General features: G+C 40.5%; 1 protein-coding gene across 1 annotated transcript in view; it reads right to left on the bottom strand.

Annotated features, from left to right (window-relative positions):
* The window catches only part of kntc1 (kinetochore associated 1), a 137,336-nt gene that overhangs the window by 72,930 nt on the left and 40,366 nt on the right, over window positions 1–24,040 (bottom strand). Inside the window, exons 27-37 of the mRNA XM_041203049.1 lie at window positions 21,525–21,623; window positions 21,102–21,205; window positions 15,773–15,875; window positions 15,157–15,291; window positions 14,690–14,806; window positions 13,473–13,545; window positions 13,324–13,391; window positions 12,107–12,393; window positions 11,671–11,843; window positions 7,371–7,468; window positions 4,246–4,390 (exon numbers count right to left, since the gene is read on the bottom strand). Of these exons, the coding sequence (XP_041058983.1) occupies window positions 4,246–4,390; window positions 7,371–7,468; window positions 11,671–11,843; window positions 12,107–12,393; window positions 13,324–13,391; window positions 13,473–13,545; window positions 14,690–14,806; window positions 15,157–15,291; window positions 15,773–15,875; window positions 21,102–21,205; window positions 21,525–21,623 (1,402 nt within the window). The remainder of the gene's footprint in view (window positions 1–4,245; window positions 4,391–7,370; window positions 7,469–11,670; window positions 11,844–12,106; window positions 12,394–13,323; window positions 13,392–13,472; window positions 13,546–14,689; window positions 14,807–15,156; window positions 15,292–15,772; window positions 15,876–21,101; window positions 21,206–21,524; window positions 21,624–24,040) is intronic.

Genomic DNA, 24,040 nt, shown 5'->3' with positions numbered 1-24,040 from the left:
TTTGTAATGCTATTGAACGTCAAGGGAAATGGTTAGATTCTCTCTTGTTGGAAATGGTCATTACCAGATTTTGCTTTGGCAGGACATCCAGCAGTGTCTGCTGTTAATTAAGCCTAACCCTGCCCTTTTCAACTCAAGACATTTTTGTGCACTAGGCTGCTGAAAGTGCAAGATGATAATGGTGCAGTGAGAGCAAAAGGGCATCTAGGGTCAGGGCAAACATGGTAACTCTAAACTGACAGAAGAATTGAGAAACAAAAGGACAGAAAAGGAAATTTATTTATTTTTTATTAATTCACAGGATGTGGGCTTCGCTGGCTGGGCTAGCATTTATTGCCTATCCCTAGTTGCCCTTGAGAAGGTGGTGGGGAGCTGCCTTCTTGAACCGTTGTAGTCTCTGTGGTGTAGGTACATTATCGGTGCTGTTAGGGAGGGAGCTCCAGGGTTTTGACCAAGCAAAGGTAAAGGAACAGCGATATATTTCCAAGTCAGGATGGTGAGTGACTTGGAGGGGAACTTCCAGGTGGTGGTGTTCCCATGTATCTGCTGCCGTAATCCTTCTAGGTGGTAGTGGTCGTGGGTTTGAAAGTTGCTGCCTAAGGAGCCGTGGTGAATTCCTGCAGTGCATCTTGTAGATGGTACACACTGCTGCTACTGTGCATCGGTGGGGTAGGGAGTTAACGTTTGTGCTGGATCAAGTGGGCTACTTTGTCTTGGACAGTGTCAAGCTTCTTGAATGTTGTGGGAGCTGCACTCATCCAGGCAAGTGGGGGATATTCCATCACACTCCAGACCTGTGCCTTTTAGATGGTGGACAGGCTGTGGAGAGACAGGTGGTGAGTTATTCATCACAGGATTCATAGCCTCTGACCTGGTCTTGTAGCCACAGTATTTATATGACTAGTTCAGTTCAGTTTCTGGTCAATGGTAACCCCCCCACCCCACCAGAATGTTGATAGCAGGGGATTAAGTGATGGTAATGTCATTGAATGTCAAGGGGCGATGCTCAGATTCTCTCTTGTTGGAGATGGTCATTGCCTGACACTTGCAGGGCACTAAAGTGCAAATCTTACTTGCCACTTGTCAGCCCAAGTCTGGATATTGTCCAGGTCTTGCTGCATTTGGACATGGACAGCTTCAGTATCTGAGCAGTCGCAAATGGTGCTGAAAATTGTGCAAACATCAGCGAACATCCCCACTTCTGACCTTATGATGGAAGAAAGGTCATTGATGAAGCAGCTGAATACGGTTGGGCCCAGGACACTACCTTGAGGAATTCCTGCAGTGATGTCCTGGAGCTGAAATGACTGACCTCCAACAACCACAACCATCTTCCCCTCTGCTAGGTATGACGCCAGTGAAGAGTTTTCCCCCTTATTCCCATTGATTCCAGTTTTGCTAGGGCTCCTTTATGTCACACTCACTCTGTCAAACACGGTCTTGTTGTCAAGGATAATCACTGTCACCTCACCTCGGGAGTTCAGTCTTTTTTGTCCATGTTTGAACCAAGGCTGTAATGAAGTCAAGAGCTGAGTGGCACTGGCAGAACCCAAATTGGGCTTCAGTGAGCAGTTTATTGCTAAGCAAGTGCCATTTAAAAGCACTGTTGATGACCCCTTCCATTACTTTACTGATGATCGAGATTAGACTGATGGGGGAGATAATTGGCCGAGTTGGCTTTGTCCTGCTTTTTGTGTACAGGACACACCTGGGCAATTTTCCACATAGCCAGGTAGATGCCAGTGTTGTAACTGAACTAGCACAGGTTGGCTAGGGGTGTGGCAAGTTCTGGAGCACAAGTCTTCAGTACTACTGCAGGAATATTGTTAGGACCCATAGCCTCTGTACTATCCAGTGCCTTCAGCCGTTTCTTAACATCACATGGAATGAATCGAATTGGCTAAAGGCTGGCATCTATGATGCCGGGGACCTCTGAAGGAGGCCGAGGTGGATCATCCACTTGGCACTTCTGGCTGAAGATTGTAGCAAATGCCTTATTTTTTGCACTGATGTGCTGGGCTCCCCCTTCATTGAGGATGGGGATATTGGTGGAGCCTCCACCTCCACTGAGTTGTTTAATTGTCCACCACCATTCACGACTGGATGTGGCAGGACTGCAGAGCTTAGATCTGATCCATTGGTTGTGGGATTGCTTAACTCTGTCTATCACTTGCTGCTTATGCTGTTTGGCACACAAATAGTCCTGTGTAATAGCTTCAACAGGTTCACACCTCATTTTTAGGTATGTCGGGTGCTGCTCCTGGCATCCCCTCCTGCACTCTGATTGAACCAAGGTTAATCCCATGACTTGGAGATATATTGCTGTTCCTTCACTGTCTCTGGGTCAAAATCCTTGAACTCCCTAACAGCACTGTGGGTGTATCTACACCACATGGACTGCAGGGGTTCAAGAAGGCAGCTCACCACCACCTTCTCAAGGGCAACTAGGGATGGGCAATAAATGCTGGCCCAGCCAGAAAAGTCCACATCCCACGAATGAATAAAAAAAATTGTCAGGCCATGAGGTTACAGATGTGTTTGAGTACAATTCTACTGCTGCTGCTGATGGGTCTACAGTGCCTCATGGATGACCAGTCTTGAGTGGCTAGATCTGTTCGAAATGGTGGAGCGTATCCTCAGTGTAAAGGCGGGACTTCATGTCCGCAACAACTGTGCGGTGGTTACTCCTACAAATACTGTCATGGACAGATGCATCTGCAGCAGGCAGGTTGGTGAGGATGAGGTCAAATATGTTCTTCCCTCTTATTGGTTCCCTCACCACCTGCTGCAAACCCAGTCTTGCAGCTACATCCTTTAGGACTCAGCCAACTCGATCAGCAGTGGTGCTACCGAGCCACTCGGTGATGGAAATTGAAGTCCCCCACCCAGAGTATGCTCTGTGCCCTTCCTACCCTCAGTGCTTCCTTTAAGTGGTGTTCAATATGGAGTAGCACTGATTCATCAGCTGAGGGAGGGCAGCATGTGATAATCAGCAGGAGGTTTACTTGCCCATGTTTGACCTGATGCCATGAGACTTCATTGGGTCCGGGGTCGATCTTGAGAACTCCCAGGGCAACTCCCTCCCGACTGTATATCACAGTGCGACCACCTCTGCTGGGTCTGTCCTGCTGGTAGAATGGTTACTGTTGCTTGACTAGGCTGTGAGACAGCTCTTCCAATTTTGGCACTAGCCCCCGGATGTTATTAAGGAGGACTTTGCAGGGTCAACAGGACGGAGTTTGCCGCTGTCGTTTCTGATGCCTAGGTTGATGCCAGGTGGTCTGTGCAGTTTCATTCCTTTTCTGAGAGGCTTTGTAGCAGTTTGACACAATTAAGTGGCTTTCTAGGTCATTTCAGAGGGCATTTAAGAGTCAACCACATTGCTGTGGGTCTGGAGTCACATGTAGGCCAGACCAGGTAAGGACGGCAGGTTTTCTTCCCTAAAGGGCATTAGTGAACCAGACAGGTTTTTGCAACAATCAACAATGGTTTCATGGTCATCATTAGACCTTTAATTCTACATTTTTATTGAATTAAAATTCCATCATCTGCCGTGGCAGGATTCAAACCCAGGTCCACAGAGTGTTACCTTAGGTCTCTGGATTACTAGTCCAACGGCTGTACCACTACACCATCACCTCCCTAAATGCAAACTAGAGTAAATAATTTAATGTCAGATCAGATACAGAAAGAGAAATAAAGAAAGATTGAATTAAGAAAGAAGATTGGATTAGGGAAGAGGAAAAATAAACTTTTTAAAAAAAGATTAAAGCTGACATTTTTAGAAGTGATTCCACATTTGTAATAGCTAATTTTCAGTATCAGAGAGGTTGACTGGCAGTAATTAATAATTACTACATATAATTACAATAATTAATTATATGGTTAAATGGGTACATATGCATGAAATGACAAGACTCAACTGTATGGAGCATCTAGCCCTCGTCTACCACACATATATAGTAACTTCAACATTCAGTGCATATCAATGGTAAATCAGAGTGTAATGCTGTTTTTACGAAGCTAACTGCAAACTGGTGCAAATTTTGGATATTGGCATTTATCCGTGCCTCTGCTCCTTGCCTAAACTAGCTGTGCATATTTATGCAGAAATAACAGCGAGTGTCATTAGTCTTACCATTATTCTGACAAAATCAGGCATAGAATTTTAATGCCAAGAACAAGCTAGATGAAATGGAAACAACTCAGATATAAAACATGTAGATTCTGAGTCAACTGATATACCTGGAGAGTATGGCACGAATGAGGTTGTAATTTCATACATTACAGGCATCACTGATAGGTGATCAAGCACAATGCCATCCTCTGTGAAGAAATCTTCAAAAGTCCATTCATCATAGGGATCTTTGTCAGTTTCCAAAGTTGTCATCTTCTCAAACAGAATTATCCAGGTTAATAATCTAACAATCTACATCAAAGTCAAAAGATTCTTATTTCTCAATAAACAATGACACTTTTAAACTCGAGAAAAATACGACAGATGCTGGAAATCTAAAATGAAAACAGAAAATGCTGGAACATAGAACAAGTCAGACAGCATAAGTAGATTCAGATGGGTGACCTTTCATCAGAACTGGGAGAGTTTATATGTTTTAGGTCTATAACATGGTTTAAGCAAGTATAAGGTAGGGATGGAGTAAAACAGTAGGGAAGTCTTGTTACAACTGTACAGGGCATTGGTGAGACCTCACCCGGGTGCCGTGTATAGTTTTGGTCTCCTTTCTTAAGGAGGGATATACTTTCATTGGAAGCAGTTCAGAGAAGGTTCACTAAGCTGACACTTCCTGGGATGAGGGGTTTGTCATATGAGGAAAGGTTGGGCCTATACTCATTGGAGTTTTGATGAATGAGCAGTGATCTTACCAAAACATACAAGATTATGAGGGGGCTTGACAGGGTAGATGCTGAGAGGATGTTTCACCTCATGGGGGAATGTAAAACTTAGGGCCGAGTTTCAAAATAAAGGGTCTCCCATTTAAGACAAAGATGAGGAGGAATTTCTTCTCAGAGGGTCGTTAGTGTTTGGAATTCTCTTCCCCAGGGAGCAGTGGAGGCAGGATTATTTAACATATTCAAGGCTGATTTTTAATTAAAAAGAAAGTCAAGGGTTATGGAGGGCAGACAACAAAGTGGAGTTAAGGCCACAATCAGGTCAGCCATGATCTTACTGAATAGCAGAGCAGGCTCAAGGGGCCAAATACCCTACTCCTGCTCCTTTTTCTTATGCTCTTACGAACAGGTGGAAGAGGAGGAAAGCATAAGAAGGAAGGTCTGTGATAGGGCAGAAGGCAGAGATCAAGTGACAAAACGGATGACGATGCAAGGCAAAAGGAGGTGGTAATGGGACAAGTAGAGAAACAAAAGATGGGTTGAGGAGGCAACATAAATGGGAATAGCAGAAGCATTCCCAAGAGATACTTTCTGAAAAGGCAAGCAGTGGTTATGATCCAAAATTGCTGAACTTAATTTTGAGTCCAGAGACTGTAAATTGTCTAATCTAAAGAAGGGATGCTGTTCCCCAAGCTTATGTTCAAAGGTGCTGGAGGCCAAAGAAAGGAGGTCAAAGTGGGAATAGGAGTGGGCAGAGAATTAAAACAGCAGACCACCAGAAACTCAGGGTTACATTTTCTGGCTGAGCTGACGTACTGCACTTTGCGATCACCTTGTGTATGGTCCCCCCCGGTGTATAGGAAAACTCACGAGTGGTGAGTACATTGTACTAAATTGAAAGTGTAAGTAAATCGCTGTTTCACCTAGGAGGAGTGTTTAGGGTCCTGAACAGTGAGAAGAGATAAAAGGGTGGGGGTTGCATCTTTTGCATGGGAAAGGGAATACACGATTGTGGAGTGAATACACGATTGTGGAGTGCACCAGGTCATTGTGGGGGGAACAATCGCTCAGAATGTTGAAAGGGAAGGCAAGGAGAAAATGGATTTGGTGATGGCATCACGCTGTAGGAGTTTTAAACTCCTTTTAAATATCTTTTGAAAAATTACAAAGTATATGTTGAAACATGTGTAGTTATTATACATTCTGAAATAGTTTGAAATCTGCTTTATTGATAGATTAAATTTCAGTGACAGAGGGGAGATGCTTCTGCTTGCTGAAGTCCTGAACACAAGAGGATTCATGTTCATTCCAGTTGTAGTAGTGCTCCGTTTAACTCTGGAGCAATGCTATTACTTCCAAATAGTGTACCACACAAGATCACATTTCTTTTTTTTTAAAAGGGATAACGGCTAACTTATGGCGATGTTCTTGTGATCTTAAGGATCCTTGAATGTCCGCACAAGAAAAATATCTGGCAAATTCCTAAAGCCATAACAGGGAAGATCCCAGAGTTATCTGGTAGGGACACATTCCAAAATGGAAAAAGAAAGAAATCAGAATTTAAAAGGTCCCAATATGACTGTGGTCTCTCAAAAGAAAACTGGCAGGATTTATAGAAGTTTAAAATAGATACAGCATATCCAATCCTATCAATCCTAAATTAAACTTCAACTTTTATTCCTAAATAACAGGCTTGGAATTCATTAACTTTTCTTGATTTTGTTATAAATGTTAGTTGTATTGGTGAATTTGGTAGTTCTGTACCATTGCTTTATGAAAAATTAGATATTTACATGTAAACTAACTGGCTCAAATAAACTTTCATATGAATCAATTAGAAGAAGGCGAGTAATGAATTTGTCAAGATGTATGACATAGGAAGTGCAAGGTGTTTGAAAGAAAATGCGTGTGGCATGTTCCATTTATTTATATACAGACTGATAAGATTAATAGATCTTCAATGGATTGCTCAATAATTGGATTTTCAAAATGTATTTTTTTCCAGGATGTGAGCAAGGCTTGAATTACATAGAATAGCAACAGGTTAATCAGCCCAACCAGTCTATGCTAATTACAGTTATCCTGGATTGCTATTGCAGACTTTGTGGTGATGGCACACCCATTGTGTTTTGTTAGGGCAGATGCTTTACACTTTGTAATATACAATATTCATCTTCTGATAAGGTGAAGCTTTGACAATTTAAGGACAAAACACCTAATTATTGTAAATGAGCAATGTTTGAGATCAGTTTAACTACAGATTAGAACCCTGGCTTTTTTTTTCTATTAAAAGATATTAAGTTAAATTGGTATTTGCTTAATTAAGTTACAAGTTAGAATTATTATTTTTTCTAAATTGCTGGGAGACCTTGTATGTACCAAATACTGCCTTGACTTTTCACTTTAAAGAAATGTAGAGAAACTTTCATTGCAACAGAAAGTGTGATAATAAGAAATGCACACCAGATGCAGTGTTATTATAAATTACTCTTTAATATGGTTAAGATGAAACATCTTACCTTTGTTCTAAATCCATAATCATCAATAAGGCACTGTCTATAAACGTCCATAGCAGCACGAGTGCTTTTACACAATTCTTCACAGTCAAGTAAAAGGTCTGTAAAAGCACATTAAAAATTAAATTGCAACACTTCTGTAATATTTTAGTCAAGGAAATTAATACAAGCTGAGGCCAGAACTACATTGCAAAATGTTTGTGTAGTAATGGGCTGTACACTGGAGTGGGTAGGACCAAGTTTCACGTTTATGATTCCTTAAAAGGTTTCTGATCTTAATGTCAGACATTGCTGCTTCACCACAAGGAGTGAAAAGCTTAGTAAACTATTCTCATGCATCTGCTACTGGCTGGAAGCAAGCATAAATGGTAAAGGCCTTTGAAAAGGTTTGTTGATTCTATTCTTTATCTACAAATGTCTTCCAGTGATAGGGGAAAAAGGGGAAAACAAATTACATAGTAAATAAAAGGTACATTATTCAAAGATGCAGTGGACATTTTCTACAATTACCAAAGCCAACTCAAGATGAGAGAAGGGAGGAAAGGTTATATGCATAGGGCACTTTTATGGCAGCACTTCCTCTCTCGGAATTGATCCATTTACCCAGAGTTTACCCATATTTCATTACTAAATGGTCATAGTGGAGTAGACAGCTTTACTCATAAATTGGTGATTCCTATTAATGCTGGGTCTCCATTTTATATTAAGTCTCCTGCATACATCATGGATAATACTCACAATATAGCATTTTTCAGACCAGAAAGCTGTTTTAAAGAGGAAACTAGTTAAACTCTAGGGCCAGGGTTTTCCAGTTGTCGGGCGGGCTCCGTGGGGCGATTGGCTGCGAAACGGACGGCCACATGCAATTTCACACTGACTGACTAATTAACGGCCGGCTAGTGTGAAACGCGTGTTGCAGCGTTCAGCGCTGCCCGGGTGGGGGCAGAAGGAGCACGAACGTAGAAGTTCATGCATGCGTGCAGATGCACATAGTAAAAGCTCCCCGAGGCACAGAGCTGCCTCAGGGAGCTGAAAATAAAAAATAAAGAAAGTAGAGATGTTAAAAACATGTCCCCTCAAGTGACTCTGTCACATGAGCAGGGACATGTTAGAAATGAGTTTGAGAAGTTTTAAAAATTTTTTTCAAACACTAATCGAAACCTCATCCTACCCGTGGATGAGGTTTTGCCAAAACGCAAAGGCTACTTACTTGGCCTTTTTGCCTGCCCACCAACTGAACGATTGGACAGGCAGCGAAAAATTACATTGTTTCATAGTTTGCCATTGTGAGATTTGAACTCTTGATCTTGGGGTCACAAACCCAGTACCATAACCACTTGGCTATTTAGGCCAAGCCCAGCGAAAAATTACAATCAATTAGTTCATTAATGGCCTTAATAGGCTGCTTAATTGTCGGTGGGTGTGCTGTGACTCCCGTGCCGCCGCCACCGCCACCCCCCCCCCCCTTACTCCAGACCAAAGTATCGCACAAGTGTGCAATGACATCGGGACCCTCACCCAAAGTCACCGCACATCATTTTACGCTCGTTCGGGTATGGTGCACGCCTGCCCGACGAGCCAAAAATTCTGCCCTAGGTTTCTTGAACTAAGCCAACTTTTCCAACAGAAAAATTGATACTGCACCAGCTAACTCCTACACCATTAAAAAAAAACATCCACAGCAAGGCAAGATGAAGCAAGCAGTGGAGTTTGAAATTCACCAGAAACCACACCTGCAGGATAGTCAATACTCAACGAAAACTAATTCATGTTACATCTGGTCATTGGTTAAAACAAATACTACAGGAACTTGTCCAACTAAAACTCAGTTCTATCTTGGGATCTGTAGCGCCAAGATGTCTCATGTTCCAGTCCCTTTCCAGAAAAAGTACACACACATTTATCAAGCTTCATCAACAGTTAATCTTCAGTAAGAGAATAAATATCTACTGTTGTTTCAGAGCTGACTGCAGATCCGATTCCAATTGGGGCCCCAAGCAGTTTGTTTGTGTTGAAGACAGTTTGTTTTAAAACGACCATTTTCTTAAAGGTCCACAGCTTTTGTCCTTTCGCTGCCCTCATAAGCAAAACTGGTCTAGAGCCAACTGTGAAGGATATCATTATCCCCTAAATTAAGGAAGTACATCACCCTTGAGTTCTCTCATCATCAATTGAAAAAATGTCTTTGGCAAAAATGGAGGATAAAGTATAGAATGGTTTGTTTTTCCAGAGGGAGTGGTGATCAGAATTCAACTTATCTACCTGTAATAAGGCAAACTAAAATTGTTTCTGCCCCCATGCCACACACATTTCATCAGGGGCTCACAGGTTACATTAATTCCTAATACAATCTCTGGGAATAGTATTGCTAGAATGTCGCTACCATTCTCCATGTTAAATGAATAGCCTCCATTTCACTTTTCTGTACCATGTTTATTGGTGCATAGTAAAACAGAGGATTTTGTCCCTTTCTGGTAATATACCTTACTTTTACAGAATTTTTCTACACATACAACTACTTATTCTCAAAACATTTCATTGGACCCCAAATATATTAAGAAGTAGAGATTCTTTCTCTGTACACTATCACCCTCTACACATTCTATGCAGGTATAAAGAATTTTAAATATGTTTTTGTATTCCTGGAATACAAAACTGTTGGTATCACACAATCAAATCAAAATCCCTACTACTATAAACAGGTAGAAATTTTGAAATGTGACAAGTCTCATCTGCACCATTGTCAGTAAACTCAGTTTTACTCTTTATTAGAATGGGAGGCTGGATACAGTGACCTTGAACATTAAACAATCAAGAAAATAAACCATTTTTTAAAAAATTAGACGGTATTAATACATTTCTCAGATACTGGGCGGAATCGTCCCAGATTTGCACTAAGTGCAGGAGTGGGCGGGAAAAAGAACGTTTTACCCACTGGCCACAATGGTGGCTTTTCACACCATATCGTTCCAATCTTGCCTCATTGATCATGTTATTTCGATGGCAGGCAGGCTTTCATTTGCCCGCCACACCATCACTTCGCCACTTCCTCGCACTGGGTGCCATATTTAAAGTGCAGTCGTGAACACATCTCTCAGTGCTTCCAGTCCAGGACTGCTGCACACAAGACATGGCCCCGAAAGGCAAGAAGGCTGCAGCCCCCCCCCCCAATTCAGTGATATGTCCTTGGAATGCCTTTTAGATGTTGTGGAGGCCCACTGTGATGTCCTCTACCCCAGCTCTGGCTGCAGGAGGTCCAGCAATCTCATCACTCCAGCTTGGTAGGCGGTGGCAGTGGTGATCATGCCAGTGCTGCACAGGAGAGGTTGACCATCAAATTCAGAAAGAGTGTGAATGATCTCACCTGTGCCACCAGGGTAAGACAACCATCTTATCACTCTAAACTCACAATCAAGCCCATCACACATTCACTGGCATCTCACATACTGCCAGCTCAAAGGACATCACCACTTGCTCTCTCTCACACCCTCAAATCTCCATCTGGGCTCATCTCCTCTGGAGATTGCATCCTCAGCCCTTATCTTGAGGCCACTTGCACAGATCAACTCATGTCCCCCTACACACTCTGGGATACCCCGTTCCCCAGTACAGCCCTCGCCCTGCAGCCTCTTCCCTTGCCTGATGCCACTTCTTTCCCTCTTCCCCAAGCAGCCATTGAAAAGCCACCCCCGCCTTTTGGCTGATCTGGTAAGTAGAGACTAGCCCGTAAGCCTCTTTAAAAGTGACCTGATGCTGATGACCGCGAGCGCTGCCTGAAGCAAAGTAGGCAAACAAACCTCGAAGTCCCCAGTAAAGTGCAGCTCGCCAGGTGCACGTCACTTATGTACTGTTGTAAAATGTGTCAGCAGTGCTCGGATAATTCCGGCGAGATGGGCTTATAATGGTATGCAGATGTATTACAATGAAGTTCCCGATGGCGGGAAACGCGGCCGGCAATCGACGGCAGTGTAGATGATTGCAAACTGGTTTCATGATGTTGTGAATCCGCTCATGCCGCCAAACACACCCGCCGCCAACAGGCATAGAAAATTCCACCCACTGTTGCTGCAATAGGTTTCCATTGCTAAAATAATTTTGACACTAGAGCAATTACTGGCCAAATAAAAATAAATGCTTTCTGGCAAAATACAAGTTTCGTCCCTCATTGTTCCAAATGAAGAACAACAATTAATGCCTACAATTAAATTCTAAATCTATTGCAAAAAAAATCCAAAGATAACAATCTGAATGATAAAAATTAGCTATCATTAGGGCAAAATTGAACAGCTCAGTAAGAAATTACCAGTGCTACAGATAGTGACAGCTTGGCAGGCCAGTTCATAAATAACTGCAGGCAAGTTCATTCCAGTTGGAATTATCATGGGAACATTAGTTTCCAACATCTGAGATAGTTTCTGTGCCACATGGAACAATACTTGACCAGTCTGAACATTTTTGTGCTGTCCATAAAGCTCACTGTGAAAAGAAAAGGAAATAAAGAGAAAACAAAATGATTTGTAATAACTCAATTAAGTTTTAAAAATATAATACCTATTCTCCATTCCAACCTGCTGGACATTATTATCTGACTAACAAGATTGCAAGCAGCACTTTCCAAATAGCCATTAAGAGGGGCAGAATGATTCACACAAACACGCAGTGACTCACTTTCCCATAAAACAGTTCTGCCAAGTCCAAGCAACAAATAGTTTATATGCCAAAGTTTCTATATTTCCTACCTGCAAATGTTTACTGCCTCTCCTATATTCCCATCGGAAAGTACACTTAATGCAAGCTTTGACACCACATCCTGTTCTGAGTTTTGGAACAGGAGAGAGAGTTTATATGGTTTGGTCTCTGTAGGAATCTTCACATTGGTGTTTAAGCCACCAGTCCAACCTGGATCCTTTTCTGGCTTTGAATTAGACCTCATACTTGCATATGCTTGAACTTGTTCTTCAAACAATTGCAAAAGCACTTTGGGATTCTCATACTCTTTCAATGAAATAAATACATCAAAATACTCCTGAAAACCAAGGATGAAAGATCAGTATTAATTATAAAAGAAGAATTAATATATACAAATTATAGAAACATATGTTTCAAGTATCAGACTTTGCTAAGTGTATCAGTCTCACACCTGAAGTGGGGTTTGAGGTCATGATCTTCTGATTCAGATCTTTAGCAGTATAAACTGCTAAAGTTTAGTACAAACTGACATTTCACTGCAAACTGAGGGGATGTGCATTGTGAAAGGTGCCATCTTTTGAATGAAATATAAAACCAAAGTTCTTGGTCTTATTGCTCAGGTGGATATAAAAGATCTAAGTGTTAGCCAATACTTATCCCTCAACCATCATCACTAAAACAGATTATCCAGTAATTTAACATGTTGCTGTTTGTGGGACCTCGCTGTGGACAAATTGCCTTCTGTGTTCCCCTAAGTTAAAAAGGTGAATCCACTTCAAAAGTAATTTGTTGACTCTGAAGTGATTTGGGATATTCTGAGGTTGTGAAAAGACAACTTCAGGAATACAACTTTCTTTTTTATGGTTAAGGCATTGTGAACAGATGGGCTTAAGACTGAGGTGAGTATACCATGGAACAAAAAACTTTCACTTTGGGCACCCAGCATCAGACTCCACACTCCACATTAGCCATGGTCAGCACAAATGAATGGTCTTCTGCTTGCATCAACATTATACCCTGACTTCAATTAGATACTTTAACCTCAACTGAAACAATACATCCTACTAGCTTAGTTTTGACCACTTCCTGTACAAACCATCTAATGGTCTGCAAGTGAGATTGTGCTGAACCCTGAGCAGTTTTGTTCAACAGGCTTTGACCACGAGGAATTTGGTAGATACTTTCAAACAGGACCTTATTTCAATATTTGAATTAACTGATCCAAATATTCTGATGCATACATGGAATGGTGTTATATAATAATTACCTGTAAATTTGCAATGGTTTCAAATTTATTTAAAAGGTTTTCACACGCTTCCTTTTGTAAAGTGTTTCCTATAAAACAAAACATTTTCAATGTCATTGCAATGCAAAGCTAATATTAACTAAAGGTGTTTAAGAACACAGAAAAATTACCCTTTTGATTCCTCAGCAAAAATTTAATAATCTCCACCACTGTCTTTGCAATTGACACCAGATGTTTTTTCCACTGAAATATAAACAACAACAGTATAAGCAGTAAAACCTGTACATCGTTTTTCTTCTAAAAGTATTTCTGCACATAACAGGCTAAAATTAGAGTCAGATCTGTCAGGAGTGAAATTAGGAAACACTTCTAAGGAACGGTAGAAGTTTGGAGCTGTCTTCTGCAAACCACAATTAATGCTGGATCAATTGTTAATTTTAAATCTGAGATTAATAGATTTCTGTTAACCAAAAGGTATTAAGGGATGTGGGGCAAAGATGGAGCTAGGTGACAGATAAGCCATGATATCATTCATGGTGGAAAAGGCTTGAGGGGCTAAATGGCCTACTTCTGTTCCTAATTTCCTGGCTATCTATACTTATTTTAAAATGATAGAACAGGTTTTCCCCACTAAACACTCAGATCCTGTCTGTTAAAACTCATTTATTTTGTGTGATGAAACAACAGAAAAATACAACTTGCCAAAGTGTAATCAAAAGTCTTTTGATTTGAGCAATATTTTATAATCTAAGTATAATACAGAAGAATAGCATAAAACAGTTTTCCTAATTACACATTTGTTTATTCGCAGGAAAACTAACAGTCAATGGAACCATTAAGTGCTTTGTAATGGCTCTGTGAATTTATCCAGTAAAGAACTAAGCTATATTGGCTAGGAAGTTCAATTTTGAACAATGTTGAATTAGCTAACAACAGTAAAAACAGCAGTAGAGAATGCTACAAGTAGCTTCAGCAATTCTTGGCCAAATCAGCTGGGATTCTACCTCCAGATTGTTAACTCATGACCCTTTCGGGAAGTATATGCGCATTCATATCGCATGACTGCAATAAGGTTCAAATCTGAGTTAACACCTCACCTTGTTAGCCAAATACCTTTCCAGTGCTCACCAAAGCTCAAATTGAATAATGGTCACTTGAGCAAGGTACCAGGAGATAGTTATTGCTCAAATCCCAAGCAAGCAGCCAATGTTGTCTGGGTGAAAGGAAGGATGACAGTTTTTGAGGATAAATAGCACCAAAAAAACTATGCATGAAATATTCAATCTGGACTTAATCTGCCTGAATGTATCTTTATAAAATCAGAAGTTGCAACTTATTCCATCAATGTAAGGTGATATTTCTTAAGGAATTGCCATCATGATCTTACCTCAGGATCATCAGATTGGTTTTGGGTTTTCAACTGTGCCCAAGTGGCCAAACGCATTATGGTGGCCTCAGCTTCATTCAATGTAAGAGACTTCAGCAAACTGAGGGAGTCATCTCTCTGAACAAGGGAAAAAGGCAGGCATGTTCATTCATTTCTTTTTTTTTAAATTATAAACTCCAGATGAAGAGCTCAGGCTAATCATGTGGGACATCAAGGTTGGATAAAGCAGGAGAGAAGATGAGGGAATTCAGGAAGTAGATTGGGTGACACAAATTTTGGATTTTAAAAACCTGCAGATTGTAGAAGGGAAGTTCAAGAGTGCTTAACAAAATGTGATAAAGAAAATTCTGCACTGATATCTCAGAATATACAAACATACTGGATTTAGAAAAAAGTTGAGACCAGCAGAATTTCACACACCTCACCCCACACACAACACAAGCATGAATATGTGAAGGGATACTTACTTTGTCAATAGATGCCAAATTTTTTAAGTGAAGAAAGTAAACTTCAACTGGGCTCAGTAGGTAGGCATGAACCACTTTCAAAGCATCATCTAATGATGATGGCAAGTCCTGTTTCAAGATGAACTTTACCAACCACTAATCAAAAGAACAGGTCATAGTATTAATAAAAAAGAAGGCACGGTGAAAGTGACATTCCTGTTAAAAATAGACTCCAAAATGAACACATTAGATATTAAAGCGAGGCAGCGGTTATTTGTTTCTTCACGAATACAAAATCCTAAAAATACAATATTTAAGATTATTTAAGAATAAACCCCTCAAAACAGTAACATACAAAAGTTTAGGCTTAGCTCAATACTTGCTGACTAAAAATGCACAATGGAAAGTAAATAGAAAAAACATAGGTCAGTAAAAAAAAAAAAATCTATCAACCCAAGAAGCTTTATGTAGAAAAAAAATATGTACAATGGAATGGCTAATGTGACTCCAGTTAAACTTTATTTTTGATCTCAAAATCCAGATAAATCTCTGCAATTACAATTTATTCAGAATCTAGTCCTTTCAATATGTTCACATACATCTTGCTATTAATAATATATTAAATTCACAATCCTACCATTATTTCATGATCATTGAACATGTCAAAGTTCCGTATTCCATATCCTCTTAATAATTTCTTCATCTCCATTAGCCTGTAGCTTTCTTGCAACAATTTCACCCTACCAACAATATTGTGTGTTATTTATCAACCATTTTGGGTAAAGAAACTTACATGAAAGGAACTCTCATGACAAATGAGAAGCATTTAGTCACAATTGATATTGTAACTGACTCTAACTTTGTTCACGTGGAAAGCAGTGATGGGATATGTAACCAATCGTTAGTTACATCTGATCGAATAGTGTTATAAGCATTTCAGAATTGTGGTCAAGATCACTCCATAATCTTCAAAGCTTAAGCATTTATTTCTACCGCTACATGCCTTCTTCGTTTCCATAATTAACTTGCCACAAGTAATAAAACTCAGTTCAGCGTCCAGGTAAGGCTGCCTAAAAGTCATAGCGAGAATGTTTGGTCTTGTATTGAATTATCTGATCTTAGCCAGGGCAATGTTAGGACACTATAAGTTACTATAATGCCTTGGATTATTTAAGTGTAAACTGCTCATGAATCCATGACTGGAAAAGTTCTGAAATTGGATACGGAGAGAATTGGATTCAACAGATATCCTACAGATCAAATAATCCACCATAACTCAGAGGACAACCAACATCCATAAAACAGCAACTCAGTAAGGAAGTTTGTAATGTGGTATAACTTGGAAGAAAATTGGGGAGGGAAGAGAAAAAAAAAGGACACTTATCAATTGAAAACTAAGGAAACTGGTTAAACCTGACCTCTCCATTAGAAAATAGGTCTCTCTAGTGTAACTGGAGGAGTTACAATTACGAAAACATTTTCAACCAACAAAGGTCTTCCACAGCATAATAAAATGGTGGTAAGGGAAGAGTAGGGCCAATTAGGGACAATAAGTGGAGGCTGGAGAAATAGTGGAGGTGTTGAATGAATACTTTGCATCAGTCTTTACAAAGGAAGAACTTGCTACCCAGGCCAAGGTGAGGGAGAGGTAACTGGTACATGAGAAGAAATTACAATCGAGAGGAAGGTGGTATTGGAAAGGCTATCTTTACTTAAAATAGCTAAGGTATCAGGACCGGATGAGATGCATCCAAGGGTACCGAGGGAAGTGAGAGTGCAAATTGCAGAGGCACTTTTGGTAACCTTCCAGTCTTTCTTAGACTCAAGGGAGGTGCCAGGGGACTGGAGAATTGCAAATCTTATGCCCTTGTTCAAAAAGGGGTGCAAGGATAAAGCTGGCATCTACAGGCCAGTCAGTTTGACCTCAGTGGTAGGGAAACGTCCGGAAACTATAGAATGGAATAAAATCAATAATTACTTAGACAAGTGCAAGATAATTAAGAAGAGCCAGCATGGATTCATCAAGGGAAAATCATGTTTAACTAACTTGGTGTAGTTTTTTGAGGAGGTAACAGAGAAGGTTGGTAAAGGAAACGCTGTTGATGTGGTGTTATGGATTTTCAAAAGGCATTTGATACAGTGCCATACAACAGACTTGCGAGCAAAATTCTAACTCATGGAATAAAAGGGAAAGTAAAAACTTGGAAAAGCACTTGGCTGAGTGACAGGAAATAGTAGTGATAAATGGTTGCTTTTCAGATTGGAGGAAGGTCTGTAGTGGAGTTCCTCAGGGGTCAGTGTTGGGACCCTTGCTCTTCCTCATATATATATGATCTAGGCTGTAGTGTGCAGGGCATGATTTCAAAATTTACTGATGAACTTCAAAACGACAGACATGTTGGTGGATTGGGCAGACAAGTGGCTGATGAAGTTTAATGCGGAAAGTGTGTGGTGATTCATTTTGGCAGGAAAGATATGATGAGACAGTATAAAATAAAGGGAGAGCCTTAAAAGGAGGTGCAGGAACAGAGGGATCTCGGTGTATACATACATAGGTCATTGAAGATGACAGGGTATGTTGAGAAAGCAGTTCATAAACCATACAGTGCCTTAGGCTTCATTAATAGGGGCATTAAGTACAAGAGTAAGAAGGTCATGTTGAATTTGTATAAGACACTGATTAGGCCTCATCTGGAGTACTGTGTCCAGATCTAGGTCCCATACTTGAGGAAGGATGTGAAGACATTGGAGAGAGTACCGAGGAGGTTCACAAGAATGATTCCCAGGATGAAGAACTGTAGCTATGAGGATATATTGGAGATGTCGGGACTGTTTTCCTTAGAGAAAAGAAGGCTGAGGGTAGACTTGATAGAGGTATTCAAGATGTTGAGGGGGTATGGACAGGGTAAATAGTGAGAAACTGTTCCCACTCGAGAGAACATCAAGAACTAGAGGGCACAGATTCAAAATAATTGGCAAAGAAGTAAATTTGAAGCGAGGAATTTTCTTCTTCACCCAGAGGGCGGTTGGAGTCTGGAACAAGCTTCCTGAAAGGGTGGTGGAGGCAGGTTTGGTCGAGATATTCAAAAGGGAATTGGATTGCTACCCGAAAAGAGAGAATGTGCAAGGTTACGGGGATAAGGCAGGGGAAAAGGTCTAGGTGGAATGCTTTTTCAGAGAATCAGTGCAGACTCGATGGGCCAAATGGCTTCCTCCTGCACTGTAAAGATACTGTGAATAATGACTGCTGTCAGTTGTATTTTCTGTAGGACTGTAAACGTTACAAACTGATAGAATAGGAAAACCTCTTCCCATGAAGCAAAGGTCCAGGATCCTCTACCGCCCACTGTTTTCAAAAATTCACCACCAGCTCTATCTCCCTATAAATACTAGAGTTCTAACTCTGAGTAGTTGTTAAGTTCATGTTAATGAGCCCGAATGAGTTAAGAGATTTTTTTTATTTTTAAAGTGTAGACATACTAAAACACAAAAAATAATGTCCATTTTAAAACGACACAACAGCACTTAACATTTCCAATGTTTTTCTCTGGGCAGTTGTCCTCAACACAAAGGTTTGAGCTGCTTCATAAACGACATTCCTATTGTCTAGCGTGAGGATGTGTGCTGACAAATCTATAGCATTTAGCACCATTGATAACTCTTCCAATAAATAAACACCCATCCCAGCCTGGAGCATCAGTTGCAAAATATCCAAGTTTAGGCCAACAGGCAGGAGGTTATATGCATTCCACATAAATGTTACACCATGAGTGCCACCAAAAAGTGGCCCAACCACTTCCAGTAATCTTGACTAGTAACCCAGAGGCCCAGGCAAAGGGTCTGGAGGCATGGGTTCAAATCCCACCACAGCAGCTGAAATTGAAAAACTAGTCTCAGTAAAAATCACCACGAAAACATCAATTGTCAAAAAAAAAACCATTTTGGTTCACGAATGTCCTTTAGGGGATGAAACCTGCCTTCTTTACCTGGTCTGGGCTACATGTGACTCCTGACCCATAGCAATGTGGTAGTTTTAACTGCTCTGTGAAATGGCCAAGTAAGCCACTCAGTTCAAGGGCAATTAGGGATGGGCAACAAATGCAGGCCTTGCCAGTGATACCCACATCCCATGAAGGAATAAAGAAAAAATAACTTCTCCCTGACCTTCATCAGCACCACCATCAACATCCTGGGGAGGTACCTAATGCTATTCCAAAATCCACAAGATTGAAGCCAGAAGCATGATGGAAAACTTATCATTCACATAGATGTGTGTGGTCACTCCTTCTGGGACAAAGCAGGCCATTTAATAAGAAATACTGTCACTGAACTCAATATCCATCCCTGTTTGACCGTAAACACTTTATGGCTCCAAGGATATACTATCCACAGAATGCACTGGTGCAATTCGCCAAGCTTATTCCAATAGCATCACCCAGCCCAGTAACCTTTATAACTTAAAAAAAGGGCAACCTTTACCAGCAAAAAAAGAACAGGAGCAACAATCACTTGGTATTAGGAAATAGAGACAGCTTAGTAAGTTATATCTGTATTGGTGGGTGTTAGGAATGAGTTTTAGCTTTAAAGTGTAAGTTTGATTTTTATTTCTGTATGTGTGTGTTAAAGGTAAGTCAAATGGAGTTTTAATTCACTTTTAAAAAGGTGCTTGCATTTCTAATGCGAGTGTATGACTTAAGTTAAGCAAACACGAGGGTAGAAGAATTGGGCTGTTGCCAAGTAACAGGGGGCCAGAGAGGTAGGTCCCTCCCACAGATACACAGAAAACCTAAAGAAACAACAGTTTGTTTTGAAAGCTGCTAGAGTTCAGCTGGTTTGGAAGGCAGCTGCTAAACAACAGCCATATAGAAGGGGCAGATAGCCAGCTAAAGTTGGTTGAAAGTTGCTGCCAGGAGAGGCTGGAGCAGAGGAGACAGATAGCAAGTCCCAAGCTAAAGAAAAACCCCAAACTTCCAGGGAAATAGAAGAGGGGAAAGTCCAAAGAAGACCTTCTAGTCAAAGGAAGGACAGTAACCTGGAAAAAGTCCTGTTAATGAAGTTAAGAGTGAAGGGCAGAGAGAAAGGCTCCAAGCTTTAGTTAAAGAGACAAATGTTGCAGAAAGCAGATTTAAAGTGAGAACAGCTTGCAAGAGACAATAAGGTCCAAAGAGACAACTGAAGGTCTGTAAACTCTTTGCTATGGGCATGTGAAGCAGTGGTGTACCGTTGGCAGCTGAGTCGGTGAGAGAGAGAATATGTGGAAGACAGCTTGAATGCATGTGGTGACCCGGGGGAAAGGAACATCGGAAGGTGAGTTCAAAACCCTGGAGGTGAACCCTTGCGGAAGGCATCTGAGAGAAAGCGTTGGCTTGGGAGAAGATTCCAAGGCGAGGTCTTGGAGTGTGGAGATTAGAAACCCTCTTGTGAAAGACAGAATCCAGTGAGGCTGGCTGGCTCATGGTGTGACATGCATCGGGGTGGGGGAGTTGAAGAGAGATTCATAGCATCTAGAAGTGGCATCTGTCACTTGGTTTCAGAGTTTGGTGTGTCTGACCACAGAGTGCCATAGATTTGCATGGACTGTGTACTTACTGCGTACATTAGAGTATAAAATAGCTTTTGTAACTTGTGTAATCCTTACAAATCTGTATATATCTGTAAAAGTATAGTTGTGGGAGAAGGAATATCGTATTATAGTACATCTTTTCTTGTTTAAAAAATGTTTTATTCTTTTGTTAAAAGTTCATCAGTTGACTCCTGGGACTCTGTTCAGTAGCTACTCCCCACCTATTTAAACAAACAATTAAAAGTTAGGATCTATCAAGCCGGGTTCCACTCTCGGATCAGGCTTGTCCAGGGGTAACCTCAGCGGGGATCATAACAATGAGAATACCATCACCTCAAAGTCACAGACTGTCTCAACTATTATAACTATATTAAATTTATCATAATATTAAAATGATGCATACTTGGGATGATTCTTTTCCAAATGCTGCTTGACAAGTTGTTCCACTGCATCGCTCCAAGGCACTACTGCTCCATACATTATCTGTAGTACTGCATCAAAGATCAGCTGTGAAGGAATATCACCATATCACAAAGAGCAAAAAATATATAAGAGCTGTTAATATCTTTAACAACTAAAATACTTAAGTGTTATTCACCCACCAACATCTCCCCTGCTGCCCCCACCACCAGATAGAGACACAAAATGTTCCCAAGCTTTACCGTCCTACCAGAAGAGGTATAATTGTCCCTCCTTTGAGGAGGAATGCTTCACATTAGCACATCATCTCATTTCCCTCTCTCCAATAAATAAGCTCAATAAATTTTAGCCAATGAAAATAATGAAATTACTGGTGTACTATAAAGGTAGTGTATATCATACTTACATCAATTTCAGTCATACAGCCCAATACAGCCATAGCTTTGGCCTCCCATGCAGTTTCAAAAAGAGAGGCTGAACGTGAACTACATCGTTCCAGCAAATCCTATTTAAAACAAGACAATAATGTGATTACTTTAGATATCTTAGTCATTTACAAACAAAAGGTATATATTCCACTTTGAGGCTGTGAAATTCAAGTTACACTGAGAAAACCAAAAGTACAGTTATCCCTATAAGCTATATTCATGCCACAACTAACATTGGTATGGATCAGTTCCATGTTGGCCTGATGTTCTATTTTCATTTTTAAATGCAGCTTGTATCCAATATCAGCATCAAATCTGACACCTGATCTAAGTTGAGTTAGACATCCTTCAGAGGTAATTGCACTTTGCTTCATTTTGGGCCTTGACACCTGCCTTAGACTTGAATTTTAGGCATTGCATCGTCACCAAAATTCTGGAATAGAATGCATTATTATAGGGTTTTCGGCTACAATCCCATTAAATCATCATCAGCTGTGGATAAAGTTAAGCAGAGGAGCCACCTTAACATAGTATTTTATGAAATATTTTAAGCCTAAAGAGGCTATTGCAAAAGGAGGTTACTCATAATAGTTTTTTTTAAACCTTAATTTCAGCTCAATAGAGGTTCTAAAAGCAAATTTCTCTTCAAAAGTTTACTCACTGCCCATCCCCATGAAAACATGTTTTCATATGTAGCTTTTTGCACAAAGGGCCAGATTTTTAGAGTGAATACAGAGTGACCCTGAAGGCCTTTAAAAATAGTGGACTTAATTCCAGGATTCCCACCCTTGTCCCTGCACCAGCAATTTCATCAGTGCAGAATAGGGGTTTAGTAGCAAGCCCACAGCCTGCACTCCCAACTTGGCCAGGTCCATTGTGGCCATCCAGAGAAACAGATACCTGGCCATCTGCTTCTCTGATAGAGTTTCCAGATGGTCTCATTATGAATGCTTGGCTGAGCTCTAACTCATTAACAGATTAGCTCAGCGGGGTCTGTGTACACAGGATGAAGTAGAGTTAGCTTTGACTGAGAAGCATCTTTCTGAGCTTAAAATAAATTATTCTCTCTGATCTGTTTTTTTGTACCTGTATGTTTATTTGGATGATTAAGAGATATGAAGTGGGATGAAACTTCTGTTATTGGAACTTTGAATAGTGTCTGATTGACACTTTTACAAGGTCGTAAGAGCAGAAGTTCTTTTCAAAGCAGATTTCTGAATGGGTGTTTTTTTCACGAGCATTTCAAGACTTGCCATCGTAATTATATGATTCACTGGTTCTGTACCGAGTGCATACTGGCTGATTGCGCGTGGAAGGGGCACAGTAGGTTTGAGGGCAAATGGAGAGTGGGTGGGGGGAGCATGAGGGGGAGCAAGGGGCAAGGGCCAGAGGGCCGAACAGCCTTTAATACAACTGGGCTGAAGTCCCAGAGAACCAAAGCGGGCCTTCTAACCAGCCCGCCCTCAGCATTCACACGACTTTGAACTGCTTCTGGGGTTAGTGATCCTTACTCTATCCTGTGGAGTGAAAATAATGCACACAGGGACCATTTCTATGGAGATGACTCTGTTGAGTTGCGAAGTTTCCTGACTTGTTAGCAAAAATCTGGCCCATAGTTGCATTGTGAAAAGAGCAAGACAGCTTTCCATAAATAAGTTAAATGCTTCAAACAACAAAATATCTAGCACTTGGTGGACAAGTAAAAGAACTGGATCAAAGTGTGCAATTGCTCTAACTAGGCAGCACAGTGACAATCTCTGGTCAAAGACGCAAGTATTTGTGCAGGATGTGGTTCAGGGAACAGCCTCCTAGTGCTCAAAGGGCAGAGTTACAGGAAAAGCCCAGAAAAACAAGCTTTCCAACCCTGAAAGGAAGTGATAAGGGAGGCAAAACATAACCATATGCAAGAGGGTACAGAAAAGGTAGAGAACATTTTTTCAAGGTCAATTGCAAGAGGAAGACAAGGAGACCATATTTAACACAGTATAAAGGCAAATTTAGAATGCTATCAGGAAATTATTTTTCTCACAGTTTCCAGTACACAGTATGGACTTCCACAGAGTAATGGCAAAATTCCTATAATTATCTACAACTGGATGCTGCAGAGCTTTTCTGGATCCATTAGCCAAGATGGGATGAATAACCTTTCTCATCCTTGTAACTTGTGAAGGGGACATAGCAAAGAGACAGTCTTAATGGTAAAGTATTTAAAAATACATTATTCCTCCCTGAAACTCTTAAAATGAACACAGTCCTTGGATTTTTCTCAGTTGTATATTTTACTTTTTCTATGGTATTGGGTATAACTATTGATGAAATACAATTACAGATTACATATGAAGTATCATTTTAAAGATAATAATTTAACTTACTGCACCTATCTTTGTAATACTTCAATTGCAATGCCATTAGTTATTTAAACATTTCTCCAGTTAAACAGTTTACAACAAAACATCTTACAATTCAGCTGTTGCATTTGTGACTTAAGACTACT

Source organism: Carcharodon carcharias, chromosome 13, assembly GCF_017639515.1.
Source record: "Carcharodon carcharias isolate sCarCar2 chromosome 13, sCarCar2.pri, whole genome shotgun sequence".
In the NCBI taxonomy this organism is placed as follows: Eukaryota; Metazoa; Chordata; class Chondrichthyes; order Lamniformes; family Lamnidae; genus Carcharodon; species Carcharodon carcharias.
The sequence above is the reverse complement of the archived record's forward strand: the minus strand, read 5'-3'. Positions and strand labels throughout refer to the sequence as shown.